This window comes from Amphiura filiformis, chromosome 4 (genome assembly GCF_039555335.1).
Source record: "Amphiura filiformis chromosome 4, Afil_fr2py, whole genome shotgun sequence".
NCBI classification, from domain to species: domain Eukaryota; kingdom Metazoa; phylum Echinodermata; class Ophiuroidea; order Amphilepidida; family Amphiuridae; genus Amphiura; species Amphiura filiformis.
The window spans coordinates 52891484-52913135 of record NC_092631.1 but is presented as its reverse complement, the minus strand read 5'-3'; the positions used below and the strand labels follow the sequence as shown (position 1 = coordinate 52913135).

At 36.4% G+C, this 21652-nt stretch overlaps 1 protein-coding gene across 1 annotated transcript in view; it reads left to right on the top strand.

The window, feature by feature from the left end:
- Positions 1–21652, top strand: part of LOC140151060 (pre-mRNA-processing factor 40 homolog B-like) — a 44525-nt gene that overhangs the window by 18215 nt on the left and 4658 nt on the right. The window contains 18 exon segments of the mRNA XM_072173258.1: positions 189–444; positions 2262–2494; positions 3437–3536; positions 3854–3918; positions 4401–4473; positions 4656–4747; positions 5332–5591; positions 5806–5939; positions 6783–6897; positions 9496–9587; positions 10351–10435; positions 10438–10466; positions 11570–11675; positions 11678–11706; positions 12269–12364; positions 12708–12803; positions 20153–20294; positions 20683–20765. Coding sequence (XP_072029359.1) covers positions 189–444; positions 2262–2494; positions 3437–3536; positions 3854–3918; positions 4401–4473; positions 4656–4747; positions 5332–5591; positions 5806–5939; positions 6783–6897; positions 9496–9587; positions 10351–10435; positions 10438–10466; positions 11570–11675; positions 11678–11706; positions 12269–12364; positions 12708–12803; positions 20153–20294; positions 20683–20765 — 2086 coding nt within the window.

Sequence of the window (21652 nt, the reverse complement as noted above, 5' to 3'; positions counted from 1 at the left end):
ACTCAAAACATTCATTACCTGTTGTTGTTGTTGTTGTTGTTGTTGTTGTTGTTGTTGTTGTTGTTGTTGTTGTTGTTGTTGTTGCTAAAATTATAGCCATAAATTATATAAAATTAGAAGATCCATTTGATATTTTCTGGTTTCAGTTACCAATACTAATAGAGCTACTATGATTTTCTGTTTTGTAGGATCCCTGCCATGGAAGATGAATCGGACGATGATGACGAAGGCGAAGACGCACCACCCCAGACCTCGGAAGATGCTCCAGTGGAGGCTGGAGACAGCGCAGATGCACCAGCAGAAAGCAACCAGCCTAAACCGGAGAGTAATGATCAACCTTTGACCTTTGGTGCGCCCAAGCAGGCCGCAGCCAATCAAGATTCAGCAGCGGCAGGTGCTGTTGCAACACAGGCAGCTGCACAGACGGGTGCTACAGCTGGAGGGGTAAGGGTTCTGTTTATAAAAGGGTTAATTAAAGGTCTTAAAAACTATTTGGGCATAATGCTCCATCAGTTTAACTGATTAAGAAGATAATGTTTAAAGGCCCTTTCAGTGATTTCACAGGAACATTAAAAAAAATGGAAATTTGTCAGAGTTGCTTAGAAATAAAGAATAAGTCTACAGAATTTCATTAAACCACTTTTCCCTGAATACATCGACAAATTAGTCTAAAAACAGAAGTTTTAGAAAGGTTTTCTACTTCAACTCAGATCGACTCGAGAAAATCGAGATTTTCGTACAGTGCGCCACCAATCGACTGGAAAAACTTCCTGGTCCAGTGTTTCTAACACGGGGGAAGTAGAGTCTAAATTGATTTAAAACAGACGCTTAATTTTTGTAGTAGAAAACAAAATCAGCAATTAAAGGTCACCGAGGCAAACTAACGGTCAATTCAAATATGAAAAACAGTTAAAAGCTGTTAAAATTGTGTATTTTGTTTAAAATAGTAGCTACTGATGTAATAAGTAGTAGAAACAATACATAGCAGCGTGTTAGTACGTGGAGAGTGAGCTTCTTTCGATCTCGAGTCGGACTTTTGTACTGTCAGTATCAAAAGTCCAGAATCATGCAAATGCTTTATTTTGTCTAAAATACACGGCTTTCGACCGAACCACTAGCAGGCTATGTTAGCACATCTATGCCAATTACAAAGGTACCAAAATCTGAATTTTGATGATTTTTACGATCGTCCGGATGAGCAAATCACTGAATGGGCCTTTAAGTGTTGGTAATGTAACTCAACATTGCATGGGCATTATGAAAGTACAAAGTACAAACAAACTTTTTTTCACAAAACAGCTGTTATTCTTCCTTCTGAAGGGTGTATAATGTTGACACGTTAACCCACTCAAACTGAATGCTGATGTATGTAATAGACACTATATAGATATACAGGGGAAAGAAGAATTACGCATCGCACACTAGCACAATTAAACATGAATTTACAAATGGAAACATAACATGCATAGGCAGATATACCAGAGTAAAAACTCCGGACATACCTGCCTGTGCGGAGACTTGAACCCCAGACCTCTCGCTTGTCGGGCGAGCGCTCTACCACTGAGCTACACAGACTGTCCCTGATAAACAGGACTCAAGTCTGGTACTTATGGATATGAGCAGTCAAGGGTGAACAGTACAAACAACACATTACATACCAGTGTACGAGATCAATTAATGATGCTTACCCGCCAGCCTAATATAATCATACAAACAGAGGAAGAGGCTTATGCATCATACACTGGAACATGGAAACATTCAAACATTACAAACTAGTGCACAAGATCAAATTAATGATGCTTAATCGTTATTCTTAATATATCAATATACAGGGGAAAGAAGAATTACGCATCGCACACTAGCACAATTAAATATGAATTTACAAATGGAAACATAACATGCATAGGCAGATATACGAGAGTAAAAACTTGAACCCCAGACCTCTCGCTTGTCGGGCGAGCGCTCTACCACTGAGCACAGACTGTCCCTGATAAACAGGACTCAAGTCTGGAACTTATGGATATGAGCAGTCAAGGGTGAACAGTACAAACAACACATTACATACCAGTGTACGAGATCAATTAATGATGCTTACCCGCCAGCCTTATATAATCATACAAACAGAGGAAGAGGCTTACGCATACTTAGATAAATATCCATATTTGTAATTAAACAGTTTGTGGACTATGTAAACTTTTGTTTATTTGTGTTGTTTCATTTGATGTCAAACTCACATTGTTCTGATATTGTATTTGACCCAGGTTGCTCAAGTCCTGATGCAAGCGATATCAAGCAATCAAGATTCTCCTAATATTGATGGTATCAGCCCAATACCAGCAGCAGCTGCAGCTCCAGGCATAGTAGCCCCTGGTGTGGTTCCTGGTGCGGTTCCCGGTGCGGTTCCTGGCGGAGTCATGCCATTTATAGCAGCAGCACAAGCCGCTGCTGCTGCTGCCAGTACAGCTGAAAACACACCCAAGACAGACGATGAAAGGTGAGTACAGGAGGAGGGTGATGAAGATGGTAGCATCGTCATAATGAAGAGAATGATGGTGATGACGATGACCATTAATAGTGGTGATGGTTGGTTGTATTATTTTTCAGTGTGTTATAGTGTTGTATGTATTGTTAAAGGAGGATAGTTCAATTTCATCACAGGCTTAAGTTTGCTCGGCTTATAATTGGCAAAAATAATTTGTTTTTGTTACTAACTGTGCACGTCAGTAAAGTCCTAACTTACGTTCGTGTAAATTCACATAAGCTCGCACCAGTCATTCATTGTGTGTGCATACCATTCTATATCAATACACAATGTTATGAGTCTCACTTTTTTCGCTAATTATAAGCTGAGCAATTCACCTTGGTTGATTGGCCTGGACATCCACTCATCACCTATGCTGGTATGTCAATCTCTCTTGACAAAAGAGCCAGAAATGTGCTTTGGGCTATTCCAGTTGAAATCCATACACCCTCTATGGAAGGCATGTCCTTATTCTTCCACACAGGAGTGTGAATTTCAAATGGGGTTACTTGAATGGTTGACTCCATTTGAAATTTGCACCTCTATGCGGGAGTTTAATGTCATGTCTTCCATAGGGGGTGTATGGATTAAGTGGAATAGCCCATTTGAAGGCCCAGTAAAAAACGTGTGAGTAATAAATAGGCTAACCCACTTAACGCTATATTTTGGCTTACAAAATCTAAAGGAAACATTTGAAAATCGCCAAGTTGATGGACAAGAAGTGGTATGAGTTTGTCTTGTACGTCCCCAATTACCACTAGAAATTATCATGAGTGTCCGGATGCACATCAAATTATAAATATTCATAAGTTATGATAGTTTATAAATTTTTTGCTTTTCAGTTACTTCTTTTTAATCATGTTGAGATTTGTGTTAGAAAGTTCATTATACTATGTTTTTTATTTCCATATCTAGTGCTACAGAGTCAAGACCAGAAAGCCCAGAGGTGAAAGAAATCGTGTACAACACAAAAGAAGAAGCTAAGGATGCTTTCAAGAAACTACTCAAAGAAAAGGTAAATATTATCCACCGGAGCCGGCATCTACTACTCAAAATATTGGACCTACCTATCCTCGTACTAAAACATGCAGATATCAAAAACACAAATTGCTATCTTTCATAGCAAGCAAAAATGGCAATTTGAAAAAGTTCTGCAATATAGGGATGGTCACTTTTGAACAATAAGGTTTTTTTTGTGCTATTGCTCATTAACTTTTATTTGGTACTATTATATAAAAAAGGACATTTCAGCCAAAAAGAGTGCCTACCAAGCATAAGTATCCCTGCTGGTGTTGATGAGTAATGTATTTGCTTTTTTCCTTTTCAAATTAGGATGTGCCTTGCAATGCCACATGGGATGCTGCCATGAGACTTATTGTTAACGACCCCAGATACAAGTAAGTAATATCATCAATGTGTAGATATGTTGTAAAAGTAATATAATCAGTGGTGTATTTCACTCAATTTTTAACCTTTCGGAACTCAGGTAAACAGACGCAAGTTACGAATACTATTTTACTAGTCGTAATTGTATGAAAAGGATCCCTGTAGTAAATCCCTATTAGTTACGAAGAGAACTGATTGTAAATCATTTTAGTGCAGGTGTCGGAAGAGTTACGGATGGATTTTGAGACATATCAAGCATCATAAATGTTAGTGAAATGGACCCCTGATCTGTGATCCTACAAATGTATATCAAAGAAGATTTACAACAGTGTTTCAGTTTCTGGGTCATAACCCTGGTTCGGCGTATCCCACTTCCTACATATCAAGCAAAATAAAAGGATTTTTATTTGATATGATTTGATATACATTGTATTTGGGTATTTATAAATTATGCATTGTTGATTCATTTTGTGATATATTTGTTACTTTTCAGAGCATTAAGTAAACTGAGTGAGAAGAAGCAGGTGTTCAACAACTACAAAGTACAAAGATCTAAGGAAGAAAGGGTACGTAATGAAACTAAAGATATTAAGTCTTGTTCTCTGATAGTCACTCCAAACTTGTGATCACATACTCAATGAAATAAGTATAAAGTTCTAAAGAAGAAAGGGTATGTAATGAAATAAGTACAAAGAACAAAGATCTAAAAAAAAATTAAAAACAATGTTTTGATTGAATTTTCTTACAGGAGGAGCAACGTATCCAAGCTAAGAAAGCAAAAGAAGACCTACAACAGTTCCTAGAAACACATGACAAAATGACATCTAATGTCAGATACAGGTAGGTAAACAATTGCAATCTCAGGAGTATTTTAACAGGTTTGAATTTAGCAGAATGAATAGATTAAAGGGATTGTGTCAGATATGGCGAAAATATCAAATGAGAAAACATTGCCTTGTTTTGATAGATTGGATATTCAGAGAGCGTATTGAGCAATAATTTAGAGGCAAAAATCTATCAAACTGAAAACTGGAGACCTAACCTTATGTGTTATTGATCTGTATTGGTAATATTTAAGTTCCGGATCCAAACTTTAATAAACTAATCATGATTTGTTACATGAAGGACATTGATTTAAGCTGAACTATTTCAGGTAGTTATTAGTGTATGGACAAGTATTACATACATGTGTGGACTTAGTGTATGGACAAGTATTAACATACATGTGTGGACTTTGAAAATGTTTATTGAGGGTATGTGTGTGATGAACTCTCACACAGTTCCTCTAAGTCAAAATCAAAGATGGAATTCAAGTTGTAAAACTTTTGTTAAAGTTTGCTTTGACTTCATCATGACAAAAAACAAATATTGTTTTTTAAAACCAACCAGTTTAAAATCATCAAATGCTTCTTTGACATCAACAGGAAAGCAGAAACCTTATTTGAAAATGAAGAAGAATGGAAAGCCGTTCCAGAACGTGAACGTAAGGACCTCTACGAAGACGTCATCTTCTTTCTAGCTAAGAAAGAGAAAGAAGAGTCAAAAGCATTGAGGAAGCGTAATATAGAAGCTATGAACAATATCTTGGATAACATGACAGATGTGACGTACAAGACGACGTGGTCAGAGTGTCAACAGTTCTTGATGGAAAATCCAACCTTTGCCGATGATGAGGAACTTATGAGTAAGTATCTTGGGCTTAAAAAAATTACTTGCTTGGTTGTCTTAGACCACCCTGTGGAAGACCAGGTCTGAATTTTTATTTACTTGTTTTATAACATGTAATTGGTGCAAAAAGTCATAGGTCTGACTGGAATTTTTCTATCATGTGTTTTCAAAAACAATCATTTAGTGTATCATAATTCAAGTAAGAAATATATATATTTTTTTTGTTACAGGTATGGACAAGGAGGACGCATTAATTTGCTTTGAAGAACATATTCGCCATTTAGAGAAAGATGAAGATGATGAGAGGGACAGACAGCAAATGCAACAAAAGAGAGGATTCAGGAAATCTAGGGAAGGCTTCTTGGTAGGTGTCAACTCCCTATTGATATTGTCAAAAACCGCCCAGCCATCAGGTGTAAATTCATCAAAGTATCCTGTGTTATCTTTGAGTCACTTGGTCCTGCTGAGCCTCGAACCCACAATCCTGTGGTGAAAAGCGGAGTCCGCTGGTGCATAGACCAAAAGAGGACTTCCCCGTCTGGTCTATGATACTAACGCACTTATATCTCGATGATGATATTTACCCTTTGCCCAGTCATCTCAAAACGAGGTTCTACCAACAAAGTGAGTGGTGCGTGTGCGTACACCTTTCCTACGCATGCGCAGTTACTGCGTAAAAGCACAAACATTTGTGCCTGTGTTTGCAGGGAGAACCTTGTTTTAGGAGCCAGATGTCAGATCCGTGCAAAGGATCAAGATGTAACAAGTCGATTGAGCAGGAATTTAAGTATAGCAAGGGTTAGGTATGTTTTAAACATAGGGAATTGGGCATTACATCTAAATTGGTTTGATTTAGGGATTGACCACCAATGGATGCTTGGTCGATACCTAGTACTAATATGGCAATTAACTGTTGTTAATTGTCCAAACATGTGATCTTTGCATGCAGTGTATTAATCAATACAATTTTACCATTCAAACTTAATTAGTTGATAGCAATTCATTAATAACAGGTGGCAATGCAGCATGGACGGTTTATCCCAAGATGAAACCAATTGGATGCGGTGCCATAAACATGTCAAAATGATGATAGCGTTTAACAGAGAACTTGAAAGAAGGGGTACAATAATTAAAGGTGGTTATTAGTTATATTTATGTTGTTTTTCTGTTTCTTACAATTTTTCTCTCCTTTTGTTTGCCTATGCAGGTTTTACTTGATGAGTTACATGAGAGGGGCCAGCTGCATTCCATGTCATTATGGATGAATTTATATCCAGTTGTTAGTAGTGATCCTAGATTTGACAACATGCTTGGAAACCCAGGTAAGGCTAAATGCAATTAGTTCTAAATGGATGGGAGGTGAACTCTATCCCATGTCTATGTGATTTTAGAATTAGCTAGGAATTGCAGATAGGTAATTGCTCTGATAATATTGTATTACTACATGGATTAAAGTTTACTCCAAGTTGCAATTTTCTTCGCATAGTAATATGCATTATGCATACTTATTGGATGCTATTGAAACTGATTGGAATTATCATGTTTCCTGCTAAGATAGTGTGAATTACATGTAGATCATCCAGTATCACAGCAGCTACAATTTAGTTTGATGACCACCACCAACATGAGCACAAAAGTTACGCACACCATATGCATCCAAGCAACATAAGGTCCAGAAAAAGTAAAGCAGCCGTGGTAAAAGAGTCTTGCATAGTTGGGAGTTTGTGAATGTCCTTGCTAGGAGCATGCATTACTGTAATTGCCAAAACTGCATATAACTAAGCCGCCATAAAAGTGTAAAACATATATGAGGGCACACATTATAAGGATACTACATAATGATATACAATAAATACATGTATGAGAAACATTTATAATCACAATAATAATGAAATAACCTACATACATGAAGATATATAAATCAGTTCAACACATGAAATAAACAATAATCGCATTATTGCTACCCAGAATTTCAGGTTTGATGGTGATCATCAGGCTAAAACATTACATCATCGATCAAGATATATTCAAATACAGATGAAAATACATTGAACAGAGTCAAGTTGGGAAATAGTGGATCACAGATCCCCAAAGCTACATGTACAATAAGATTAAATACAGCTTAAGATGAAGCAAATTCTCCATGAAAGTACAGAGTTGTCTATGGAGCGCAAAACACAATTTTCTGCTGATAGGTTCCACAACTTCAGGAAAGTGAAACTCAGAACATTGCTGATCACTGGTTGGGAACAGTCAAGAATGAGCTGCAGCAGCAGGTTGTGGGTGCTGAAGACCACATCAACTTCATCTTGGGGACAGATCTTGTATAACTCTTGCATAAGCTAGTTCCGGTAGTAGAATCTCTGCTGGTCAAGTTCTGTACATCTGATTAGGAAGTGTCATCGATCTTCAGGTTCTTGTTCACACTGTGTTGGTCAGTTAGCTTAAATCGATTCACATGCTTGCGTAGAGAGACTAATTAGCACGTCCGATCAGCACGACTACCAGCATTCAGCATTCAACACAGCAGACATGTGTCATTTGTCTCATGTTGGTTGAGCTTGGCTTGATTACACTGAAGCACATGTGTTAGTAAGAAGTCTGACTTTGATGCTGGTATGGGTTACATCACTGGCATTCGTAGAGATGGTTGTCCAAACTTGATGTGGATGTGTTATTTGACATTTTTTTATATTGATATGCTTCTGAGACGACTATTTCACCTGAGTTTCACTGCGTACATTATCATTCCATACAGCACTGGGGTTTAGCAATGACATCAAAACTGAATGGCAATTGGTATTTGTTAAGCAACTCTCTTACTTTCATGAACCATGACCTGATGTTGAAGGATTTGATGCCAATGCTGGCAAGTTGTCTAATTGCAAGTTCTCTTTCAGTGCTTTTCATGGCTCTGGTTATGCTTCCAAATAGAGAAAGCATGGCAGTATCTACACTGGCTTCAACTTGTTTTGCACCTAACAGACCATAGATATTGGCAAGGGCAGATAATTCAGGCAAAAACTGGAGAAACTTTTCAAGCTTGTTGATGTCAGCCTGCTTGCAACATATAGCATCGAGACCATACAGCATTCTTGGTAAAGCATAGTTTGACCAGATGTGATATGTGGAGCAAGGCCACTCCTTCCATGGAGCCCTGCAACCATTAGTGCATACATTGTTCTTCTTGATAGTTGGATTCTGGTGTCAAAATCAAGAGTTTCTGGTGTTTTGGCAGATTCCCAGATGGGTCGTTTCCTCATTGTATGGTGTAACTTCACTATCAATTTCCAGGTCAGCATGCACTTTGACGTTGAGAGAGATTGTGGCATTGATTTTATATCTGTGGTCATTTGCATAGTTGTTGACTAGGTTCAAAGCAGTTAGTGTATGTGTGAGTAGGTTAAGTTAGACAGGACCATCATGTGGGAGCAGGAATTTTGCCTGTGCCAATCTGATGACCCCTGTGTTGTTCATTAAGTTGGTCCAGGAGCCTATTAGTAAAACACCTTACAGATAGAAGGTGAAGGTACACCTCCCTGTCTGATACCCTGCTATATTCCAAAATTGGCAGGGATGAATCCATTCCATTTAACTGAAGTCATTGGCTTTGAGTATAACTGCTTGAAAGCTAACCATAAGTCCCCATTAGTCCCAGCCTCATGGAGCTCGTCAAGTAGGATCTTTTGACTACATCGAATGCTTTGCTCAGCCTCACATCTAGGAAAGTCATGTAGAGTGTTTTTTCAGCTCAAGTGCTTTGTTGATGGATTTAGTTTTCAACATTGCAGCATTGTTGTTGATGGATTCAATTAACAGCATTGTAGCATTTGAAGGTGAACAGGCTTGTGTAAATACCATGTTCTCTGCAGACTAATATTTACTAATCATTGTGTTTTCTTCTTTTTGTTTCTGCACAGGATCAACCCCATTAGACCTCTTCAAATTTTATGTGGAAGACTTGAAATCAAGATTCCATGATGAAAAGAAAATCATAAAAGACATCTTAAAGGTGAGTTTGTAAATTATGACATTTTTGCAGTATTTTTTGAATAAATATATACTCTGCATACAAAATATTCTCCATGTTATAAAGTTGCAATGATCCTTGGGTATTAGGGTTTCAACTACCTTTTTTTTTGTGTTACATTTATTTATTTTCATGCTTTTGCATTCCAGGCAGCTAAAGCAAAAGTAACAACACACAAATACACTACTCAAAAAATTTAAAGGATCAGATTTTTTCAAAATTATTTTTCAAAAACATGATTAACGTTGTAAAATCAGGTGAATATTATTTCATTTCATTCAGTAATGTTTAGGCAGCAGACCACTTGTATTACTGAGTACTTAATTCCCTTTTCACTAAAAAACCCTTTAGGTCGGCACCATAAGAACAGGCTAGAAAGAATGAAAAGCAGGATTATCAGATTCTGATCCTTTTAATATTTTGAGTAGTGTATATTCCCTTTGTACATATGTTTTACGTCATTATTTTATTTTATTCAAATCAAACATACAAAACATACATAAGACACAAAATTTGAATGAGGAAATGCTCATGCGTATTGGTCAACGTAATGAAACAAATTTTGAATTTTAAAAGGAGTTCAAACAGTTGACAAAGAGTGAATATTTCAAGTTTTACAGCACTACATCAAAAGAGGAAATGCAAAAACAGCCTTGTTGAAAAAAATAAGCATAATTGAGAAATAATTATTACCCCTAAATAATTGGTTATCTAATCTTATGGCCTTTTGTCTGTCATGATTTAGGATAAAAATATGACGGTAGAATTGAACACATCTTTTGAGGAATTTGCCACCACCATCAGTACTGATAAGAGAGCCACTACACTGGACGAGGCAACATCAAACTGACTTTCAATAGTGTAAGTATTACAAGATGAATTGTTACTGGGATATAGGGTTTCTACAATAAAAGATGACATATATGGCACTACTTTGACCTGCTGCTGCTGATAAATGTGATGTGATCAAGCTAAATGAGTCATTTGTCGCTAATATTAATTTTGAGATATAGTAGAGAGGCCACTTTTTGGCTACATAGGGTCCCATGCATCAGTTTTGCACAAAGGTGCCAGCTAAGGTAGAATTAATCGTCAGAGTCTCCTCTAGCTGTTTAACCCGACTGGTAATTCTGAAAAGTGACGTGAACTGAGATATTTTGATTAAAAAGGTGTTTTTGTGACTTTTCCCAATTTTTACCCAAAAATGTCAAATATTAAAGTAGCCATAACTTCAAAAGAAAAGATAACATAGCTATTATAATATGTTATTGTTCCAAGCAACACCATATCTCTGGAACCGAAAGTCCAATTTTGTTGAAGTTTTGAGCAAAATAAAAGCTCTGAAAATGGCATATATATTAAACTTGAAAACCGAATTTTGGTTTTGCATGACAAATAACTTATTTTGATCCCAGATCAATCATTGATTGAAAAAATAATAACAATTTAGAAATGGTCATTTTGTCATAGCATCAAAGTGCACAAGAAAAACAAAGTAATAAGAGTAGATGTTGATGTTTTTTTGGCTCAAGCAAACTGACATATGAAAATTTTGAGAGAGAATAAAAACAGGACTGAGCGGGGATTAAACTCCAGTTGCTGGATTATCAGTCCAGTGTCTTAACTACTGCAGTACCTGAGTTCACAGTTGGTACTCGGGCAATCTCAACTAAAGTCCTAATGATAACTTTTTTACTTGTCTAAGCGGCCAATTATATATTAAATAATGAAGAAGAGAAGTGGTTGTTAGAAATATTTGTTAAATAAGCAAGGTTTAAGTGAATTTCGAAACAAGTCAATATTGAAAGAGAGAGGCCTTTAAATCTTTGAGAAAAGAGACCAAACAAATGAAAGATGAACAAATGGTCATTAACACATCAATAAAGATTGTAACCATTGTATTATAACTTGAGCACCTCTCAGTCAAATTGATCACAATCTTTTGTCCCTATGTTGTTTCACAGCTTATAGAGAAAGCAGAAGGAAGAGAAAAGGAGAGATTAAAAGAAGAAGCCCGTAAGCAGAGAAGGAAAGAGAGCGCTTTCAAATCAATGTTGAAGCAAGCAGCGCCCCACTCGATGTCAACTCCAATTGGGATGAGGTGAATATGCACAGCATGGTTTAATGACAAACTAGAATTGACACTGAAAATTTGAATATTAATAAGTTAATGTAAAATATTTTAACTCCACCAAAATGTACCAAATTTGGTACTTGCATTACAACAAGCTTATAGTAGGGATGTCCACTGTCATCACATTTGCTGCTAGAATAGTTTCCCTCTCAGTGTATGTGTGCACTCACCCATGTATTTTCTATGCAAACACAGCTCTATGCACCAAGTCTCAGATCTGATAAATGCGCACAGTAGGCCTACATGCTGTGGCCTGAGACCCTAAAACAGGGTGTTTTAGAAATTCCTTATTCCACCAGAAAACATTAACCAAACTCTTTCTTGTTTGGTCAGTAAATAGAGATGACCTTCCTTTATCAAGGGATCAACGTTTTTTAAAGATGAGAACTACAACAGGTTGAAGTGACATCATTCTGTGCATCAGGTGTTCAATTTTTAGTAGACATGTCTACTTATAGGAAGTATTGTTGCTACCTTCATGTTCAGGAATTTGATATGTCCAAATATTTTCTTCACCCTGTTATTTTAGGTTCGTGACAGGTTTGTCAATGAGTCTCCTTTTGACAGCATCACAGTGGAATCAGAACGCATCCGTCTCTTCAAGGAATACATTCACAATCTTGAGGTAAGGCAAAAAAAACCCTGTTCTATGGGTAGACGGAGGTTAAAAAATATCCTAAATCTGCAAAACTCAAGCATATTTTGTTTGTTTGTGTGGTTCTTGTTTTACGTCAAACTTGACCCACATAGATTTTACATGCTTAAGAGCATAAACCCTGAAAGGGTTGTGTTTTTTTTGAGTCGCATAAACAACATGTTCTCTTGAAGTTTAACTTTTACAAGTTTAAATTGTGATTTTTTTTTGGTCTGTATTTTATGGCTTAGAAAGATTGATTAGTTGAGGTTCTGATTTTTACTTGTACAAGACCTTTTTCCAATTTTGTAGCATTTATTTTTACACTTGACAGGAAGCATGTGCTCATCATCACTTCAAACAGAGCTCCAGAAAACATGCCAAGAAAGCCAAGAAACACAGCAGAAGGAGATCACGCTCAAGATCACTGGTAAGTTACAATGCCATATCTGCAATAGCTGCCCTATAGACAATTTACAATTTCTGCATTCTAAACTGAGCTCAAAAAGAAACTTATATTTTTTTACAACTTTTGAATCACAAGGTCATATCTTAAAATACTGTCAATCAAAATGAACTAAAATTACACACAGGATTACCTTAATACTCTACTCAAAACACATGTCAGTAACCAAGCAGTTGTCCAACTGACACAACAGCAAAATGCACTGTCATGGGACAGCTTCCTGGACTTCCTTCACTTTCACAGCCCAACATTTGGCACCCAGGACAAAAAAAATCTGTGAGAATGCACACAAGATCCTTGCACAGATGATAAAACGGTGCTGCTTTCTGCTTTTCATACACTTTTTCATGAAACAGGGCTGGGCTGTGAATGTGATCCAGGAAGCTGTCCCATGTCAGTGCATTTTGCTGTTGTGTCAGTTGGATAACTGCTTGGTTACTGACATGTGTTCAGAGTAGAGTATTGAAGTAAATCTGTGTGTAATTTTGGTTCAATTTGATGGACAGGATTTCAAGATATGACCTTGTGAAAAATTATAAGTTTCTTTTTGAGCTCAGTTTATATTGTACACATCTACACATGTGATGAAAGGAGACACTTGTGGGCAGGATCGTAAATGGAAAAATTATCAAAAAATCTGCCTGGGTGAATTTTTCACAATTTGGGTTTGTTGCAAATTTGTGATGTTAATAATGTTTATAACATTGTCTGATAGTTTCGGACTGGAATATAACTGACAACATTGTCAATAATATTTTAAAGGCTGATCTCAATTTTCAATTTTATAATACCATAACTTACGAACTCAATATCTTCGCTTAGGAATGTCCAATTTCATTGGGGAAAACGGCATTGTGGAGCAAAATATCTCTATATTTAAGATGTGTAAAACACTCAAAATTGATAACCTGCCCAAAAGTGTCTCTTTTTGAGAAATATGCCACCAGGCAGCTATTGCAGTTATGGCCTTCTTGCGCTGAAATGATGGAATAATTTAAGCACTTCAGGAACCTTGTGAGGCTCAACTTTGAGATAAACCTGGGGCTTTGTCCTTTAATAAAATATAGGGATTTGTAGTGTGCGACATAATCATCTGAACCGTTTGTTGCCAGGACGGGCAAATGCAGCCACAACAAAGCAAAAGAAAACCAGAAAATGGCAGGACATGATCATGTGATTTTAGCGAGTATGTGACATTTGAAAAATTCACTCACCTCTCAAGAAATATATTTAAAAATGGTTAAAAAAAATTTTGAAAATATTTTGAAAATGTTATGAATGTGTTGTAAACCTGTTATAAACATATTTTGGGTTTGGTCAAAATGTTTTGATAACATCTTAATGTCAGGGTGTGTAAAGGTCATAAAGAAGACGTTTTTTAAAACATTTTGTATGACAAAGCGCAACAACAACATTTTTAAATGTCAAAATTAAGGGAAAATTAATTTAGAGTAAAATTGTTTGACATTCCTTCAGGTGAACATTTTATTTGCACATCTCTTTTGATAGAAGGGTCATTATTTCTCAATTCACCCAATGGGAAACACCTCACCCCCTTCAAAGTTGTTCAAAATTGGTATACAGGGTGATTTTGGCTGGCAAAGCTCAAATTTCAAATTTTAGCTTAATCGGACGTCACGGTTTTTGGCGCTATGCCCGCCCATTTTTGGCGATTTCGTGAAAAATGGCGCCCATCAATATTATCGCGACCATATCTCCGTAATCGTAGGTCCTACTGAGCTGAAATTGGTGTCATTATTTAGCTAATCTCTCAAAGAATCCAAATCTGCTATTATTTAGTATGTAGGAGTAAGAGAAAATTTGTGACCTTTTTTTCTGTACTTTGACCTTGAATTTGACCTTGTTGCCCACGTGACCGCGAGACGAATTTGCGTTGGAATTATACCCCCATATGTTGTCTACAAAATATCAAAAAATTGGAGGGGTAATATTTTTTTTTTTTTTTTTGCTAGACTTTCACAATGCAAGCATGCAGGTGAAAACATATGTATTTAATGCATGTACATATAGGCCTATATACAATTGGCCTATATTATAATAGTATCATGTGTACAATATACTGAGCCTACATACAAAATTACAGTTTTTCAACCACATGCTTGCTTTATGAAAGCCTAGCAAGAAAACAAAAATATTACCCTCCAATTTTTTGATATTATGTAGACAACATATGGAGGTGTAATTCCAACGCAAATTCGCCTCGCGGTCATGTGGGCAACAAGGTCAAATTCAAGGTCAAAGTTCAGAAAAAAAGGTCATATTTTTTTCTCTTCCTCCTACACACTAAATGATAGTAGATTTGGATTCTTTGAGAGATTAGCTAAAAAATGACACCAATTTCAGCTCAGTAGGACCCCACGGTTACGGAGATATGGTCGCGACAATATTGATGATGCGCCATTTTTGGCCAAATCGCCAAAATGGGCGGGCATAGCGCGAAAAACCAGACGTCCGATTAAGCTAAAATTTGAAATTTGAGCTTTGCCAGCCAAAATCACCCTGTATACCAATTTTGAACAAATTTGAAGGGGGTGAGGTGTAAAATCATATTTTTTTTGGGTGATTTGAGAAATAATGACCCAGAAATCAGTGAAATGTCATATGAAAGGATGATTTTAGATCAGGACAAACCTGGCTGAAGTTAATTTTCACTGCCATCACCCCAGAGATCTAGAGTTTAGGATTAGGATTAAGAGATTATGGTTAGTGTAAGGATTCAGGATGGGGCTGCGGCAGTGATAATACAGTTGCTCACAGAAGTACACAACTCCAACAATTAGGATACTTGCAATTCTCTTGGTTGGGCTGACGTCACAGGGGAAAAGGCCTTGTAAAACCAGTGTGCGCATGTGCAGTTCCCCTTCCTCGAGCTGGTTGCTATGTGCGTGTTTGTGCAAAGGGGACCATGTTCCCAGATGTCCGACCGAGTGAATGTATTTGAAGATATTTATGTATATTGGTAAAATTTGTTTGGCAAAAATTATTCGGTTTTTGTTACTGCCCACATCATTCAAGTCTCAACTTACACTTGCGTAAATTCACATAAGCTAGCGCCAGCCATGCATCACATAGTAAGCAATTAGTTTAAGTGTTGCGCCCAACTGCGTGCACACCATTCTATATCAATACATGATATTACAAGTCTCATTTTTTCGCCAATTATAAGCCAAAAAAAAGTACACAACATCAAATGAGAATTTGAAACTGTTCAACAATACTCGCTTTTGATCCAATTCAGAGAAACCACTTTGTATGATACTCTACTTCCTCCACACATGGACAATGTCCGTTGAGATGGCTATATATTTTGGAAAACACTTGTCTCAAATAACAAAAAAGTTCACTGTCACATGGAGAGGATCATTAATCATCTAATCTACAGCTTCACACAGCTAATGACAGAATGGGCTGTTCCATTTGATAATCATACACCCACTGTGGAAGATTTTTGAATTCCAACCAAATTCAACTGTGTAATATATTCCATATTGTGGGGTGCATTACATAGTGACGGATCTGCACTTTACGGTAAAATACATAGTGACGGATGTGGAGTTCTCAAAATAACTGCGCAAGACATAGTGACGGATAACTTTGGCAATCTATTACATATGTGAGATGTACCATATTACTACGTTTTAAATATCTTTCATGGGTCTACTTTTAATAGACACATGAATTGCTGAACATTAACGGCAAGTTTATAATATATGACAATACAATTTACCTACTCAACGTTTTCCTGATGCCCATTTTTTGATAAATTTGTGATCAACATCCGTCACTATGTAATACATTCTGGGTTTGACATCCGTCACTATGTAATGCACCTGATGATATATAAGATTTTGGAATGCCAAACAAAACTGTTTAATTTTGGGCCAAATTGTACCAAATTCAAGTGACGTTGACTAATTTTCGCATTTTTCAGCTGGAATTTCACATAAAACTAATCAAAATTTCCAGCTGGACTGAACATAAAGTTCAGTGAAATTTTCCACAGGGGGTGTGTGGATTCTAAATGGAATAGCCCTTTTCACTGATCCAAAAATACAAGTGTTGTTGACCAATGTGAAAATCCTATCATGACTTGCAATGCACGGCCATATAACATTTATTTTTTGTTTCTCATCCATGCCTGCATTGTTTTGTAGAGTTTCAGTTTTCAAGTATAACTTCTAATAATCCTTCAGAGGAGAACCAACCAATTTTTATTTGGCCGACTGTCGGCGTTGAGCCATGTTGGCATTGAAGCTAATAGACTGTAAATCCTGATTTATCTGGATTAATTAACTACATGTAGACAAGGCTTATGTTCCCTGCTTTAAATGTAGTTAATTACATTAGCCACAGATAAATCTCTTTGGGACACTGACGATTGAAACCATTCAATGCCCTCAAGCAATTTATGCTAAACTAGTGTAACGTCCTGTCCAGAGCTAGATTAAAGTCAATCCATTGAAAAGTCACACAGTCTTCATCTACCCACACACACAGTGGGATGGTTTGCCTTTTATCAAAATTATACCACCACAAAGAACAGGTGGGTGTCCGTGGTCATAAAACTCTTACTTGTATATGTAATAAAGAAAGTTTGGCAGATGAAATTGTGCTCTTTGTCCTTATCAGATACGATATGGTTAATTCCATGATTATTGATTCCACTGAATTTTGTTATCAAAGTCAAATATATATTTTCCATGCAAAAGAATGTTGTGTATAAGTATATAGGCAAATTAGCTATACTAGCCGTCACCGTCTTTTGCGGTACTGATATTTGATATAATTTTTTTTAATGTTCTATTTAATGTGATAAGTGATGTGAGAGGATCCGTTTTCGCATTCACCGCCTTTCATGGCTGTATCAAAATGTTTGGTATCCATCAGTTTCCATGGACATGGCTGCCATATCAAAATGCAACATAGGATCTACATAATTTGTTGATTAATGTCATAAACAGTCATTTAATACTAAATACCCATGTAGAATTTTCTCAATATTTGAAATGATGCAGAAAATCCATGGTCAGTTTTAAAAGACAAAACCTTAGTTATCCATTTTTATTGGCCTTGTAATATATGAGTGTTTTTTGCAAATGATCTGAAGTTTATTTTGATCAATACACTTTTCTTAAAGGATTATCGCAAAATCTTTGAAAATAGAACAGCGGATATTGTCGATATACTAGATTAAGCGGGCAAGCTTAAAAGATATAGTTTGCATTTACCGAATGTATATTATTAGCTGTGAAGGGTACCACAGGGAGTTGATATGACAGTGAATTGCCTTGGGTTATTATGACTGTGGTCAACGTATCCCCCCTGAGGATTATAGCTGATATTCTCACTTGTATCAATTTGATATTGATCTTAATTAATCGGAGCTGTTTGCACTGTATGGGAAATCCCCTTATCATACCATCAATTAATTTCTCTTGTTTTGATTGGATAAACGCTGCAATTTACTGACTAGATGTATTTTGTATCAATTCAGTAAGGAACTGCGCATGCGCTAAAACCCGGGATCAGTCTACGATTTTGCATAAGGCCAAAAAAAAAAAAATTTTTGTGTTGCCCTCAAGTGGGAAAATGGGAAAGTTGGGGCGGACGGTCGGATTTTTTTTTTTTCCTTTTTTTTTTTCCAAACCTTCATTTTTTTCAAAATCCCCTCAAATTTAAATAATGCTTCTTCAATTAGGGTCATTTGTCAATTTTGACTTCTGGATACATTACCTGTTAGACATCAATTAAAGACTAGTCTTTCAATAAAATATTAATTTCAAGTGAAAAACATTGATTTTTTGAACAAATCTGTAAAAATCATAATTCAAAAAAAAATAAAAATGCAGACCCTGATTTTGTAGGATTTATTGAAGTGAGTTCTGACAAAATTCCACTTTAATATTACTTTAATGAATCAAAGGTTAATTTGGGAAGCAGTAAAATATGATTTGAAGCACCATCTGCGCATTGCAAAATTTGTTCTCGTAAATTTGTCACCCTGGTAGTCTTTTCACACAGCGATTTTCAATTCACCGACACGACAGCTACCAACAGGAAGGTTCTTCTGTTTTGTGAATTGAGCGTAGTTTTTAAGTTTATAAAGGGTATGATGTATCGGGTTAGGTTTAGGGTATGATACAAAATAATTATATCTAATCTCGGAGTCTAGCATCAGGCTCCTCGACTATACTTTGATCAGCTCGTAATAGGTGGGAATTATTCGGCTTTTATCACTACGCCAAAAAGTAGACCCACGTTAAGAGTGATATAGTTGATCTGCCTGGTCTATTTTGTGCGTGTTAAAGAAAGTAGACAAAGTACAGGACTTTAATTAATAATTTGTAATACTTCTGGCGAGATGTCACAAGACTATAAGGCCCGCTGATTACAAGCTGATTAAACTGTAGGTATAATTGGTATCACACCCAATAACTAATTATATCTTTCCCTGTCCTAACATAGATTGTGGGTAGCCTAATTGACAGTCTCATCCTCTTGACCCCATCAAAATTAAAATGGAGGCTTGCGATGAAACCAGGTTTTCCTGATTACCCCAGTAAAGTAAAGTTGAGATATTTTTTGTTACATGGTATGAACAAAATTGTAGTAGCAGGGTGGTATTCCACCCCAACATGGCTCTTAGGTGGTAAACTCACTTAAAATCACTATTTGGAGAAGAAGAGCTTTTAAAAGTACCGTAACCACCTGGGTATAAGCCCACCTGCAGGTATAAGCCCACCCCTTATTTTTCAAAACATTCTGGGAATAAGGGTGCACTCGGCTATAAGCCCAGTACTAAATTTTGGCCAAGTTCTTTAGACTTAATCAAATCAATGCTTTTCTCCCGGCTTTTCTCTCACATTTATGAACAACTATAAACAAATATCAGTTGATAATTAACATTCCACACTTAGAATTTTAAGAAATTGACATAGATGATAGAAATTACTGGTACATTGGGCATATACAAAGGGGGATGATTTTTCTTATTTCTACATTCAAGTACTAGCCCCTCCCCAGTTATAAGCCCACCCCCATTTTTGAAGTGAAATCTGCCATCTAGGGGGGTGGGCTTATACCCGAGTGGTTACGGTAATATCTTTGGGTATAGCACATCTTGCTCTTGAACTCTTCTATAAGTTATTTGAAGGCTTGTTATGAATTTATCCTGATGAATTTCATTTACCAACTCTTTAGCTCAGAAACCTTGCTTCTGAGGAAGAAATAACTTCTTTACACCCCTGAGTCATTTAACAAACTTAATAGAGTTGTACTGTTGGTTTTTGTAGGGATCGGAGTCAGAAGATGATCATTCTTCCCATCGCCGTCCAGCTGCCAAGAAGAAGAAGCATTCCAAATCTCGATCACCATCCTTCTCATCGGGCAATGAATCCGGTAAGGATAGGGGTTCCAAGAGCTCACAACAGAAAGGTATGTATACAACTTTCCTTTGTCTCTTCCAAAATGTCAAATTTTACTTTACAATATATAACATTTAAGATGGGTTTTTTTATAGCTATTGCTTGAAAATGATACAGGATGTGTAGATGGGTGAGAAAAGCACAATTTTTTTGTGATTGTTGCCAAGTTCATCAAATCAGCTTAATTTATAAAAACAGATAATTTGACAAGGTGTCATATGAAAGGTAATCAAAGTCAAAGTTTTTACCACTCTACCTCACCTTTTGATGAAATCCCATGGATGTGGGATGAAATATCAAGTAAATCAAATATTTGTTGAGAGAAATGTTTAAAATCTCTGTGTATCAAAGTCAAAGTGTTTTTGTTTTTAATCTGTTTCTTGTGATTGCCTTCACAGAAGACAGAGATAAATCAAAGGTATCAAAGAGACATAAGAAGAAGACTAAGAAGAAGCGTGACAAGGATCGTCCCAAACATACAGTAAGTCATTCCAATTGAAATCCACACCCCACTGAAATTGTCATTTTAACCATTTAGTTTAAATAAATTCCAGATCCAACCATTTTCACACATAAAAGTGGAAAGATTTTAGAATTCCAAACTAAATTTTTTAATAGAGTCCAAATTGGTGGACTTTAACATTTTCTATTGTAATTAAGTTTAAAAGACATTTTGTGACTCCCCTTTAATTAAAAAAAAAATTAAGTGGGGATTTTTATACCACCGGAAACCTGGCTACATAATGTTTGTGTGCAAAAAATTTCTTGCAGATTCATTTGCTTTGCAGAAATATCATCAAATTTGTATTTATGTTCTGTTAACAGAACAAAATTACAACACAGTAGCCTATAGAGTAATGTCATATGTATACGTAAATCATGCATAAATTGCAAATGCAAAATCAACTGAAATTTTAGGAGTAAACTTTTCTTGCGGATATCTACTCAAACATACCATAAAAAGAGGATGCTAAAATCACAAAATATTCCTTTAAATTAACAAATAAATGCACCAATACGCGGATTTAGGGTTTCTCTACCGGAAGTCAATTTGTGCCGAAATTGCTTCCCACAATGCAATAAGCATTTTGCATAAGAATAGATCCAGTTCGGAGGTTAATCAATATTCTTTGTTATGCAATACGCCTATTGCAATGTGGGAAGGAATTTCGCACAAATTGACTTCCGGTAGAGAAACCCTAAATCCGCGTATTCCACCTGGTTTGTCCATATAGTTCAACTGAAATTAAGATAGCAGTGCCATCTTCTACAGGGAGGAATGGGTGTTAAATAGAATAGCTCATTGTCATCAGTACATACTGAAGATCCTTTGTTAAAGGGGCATGGGCCAAAGATCCTTTGTTAAAG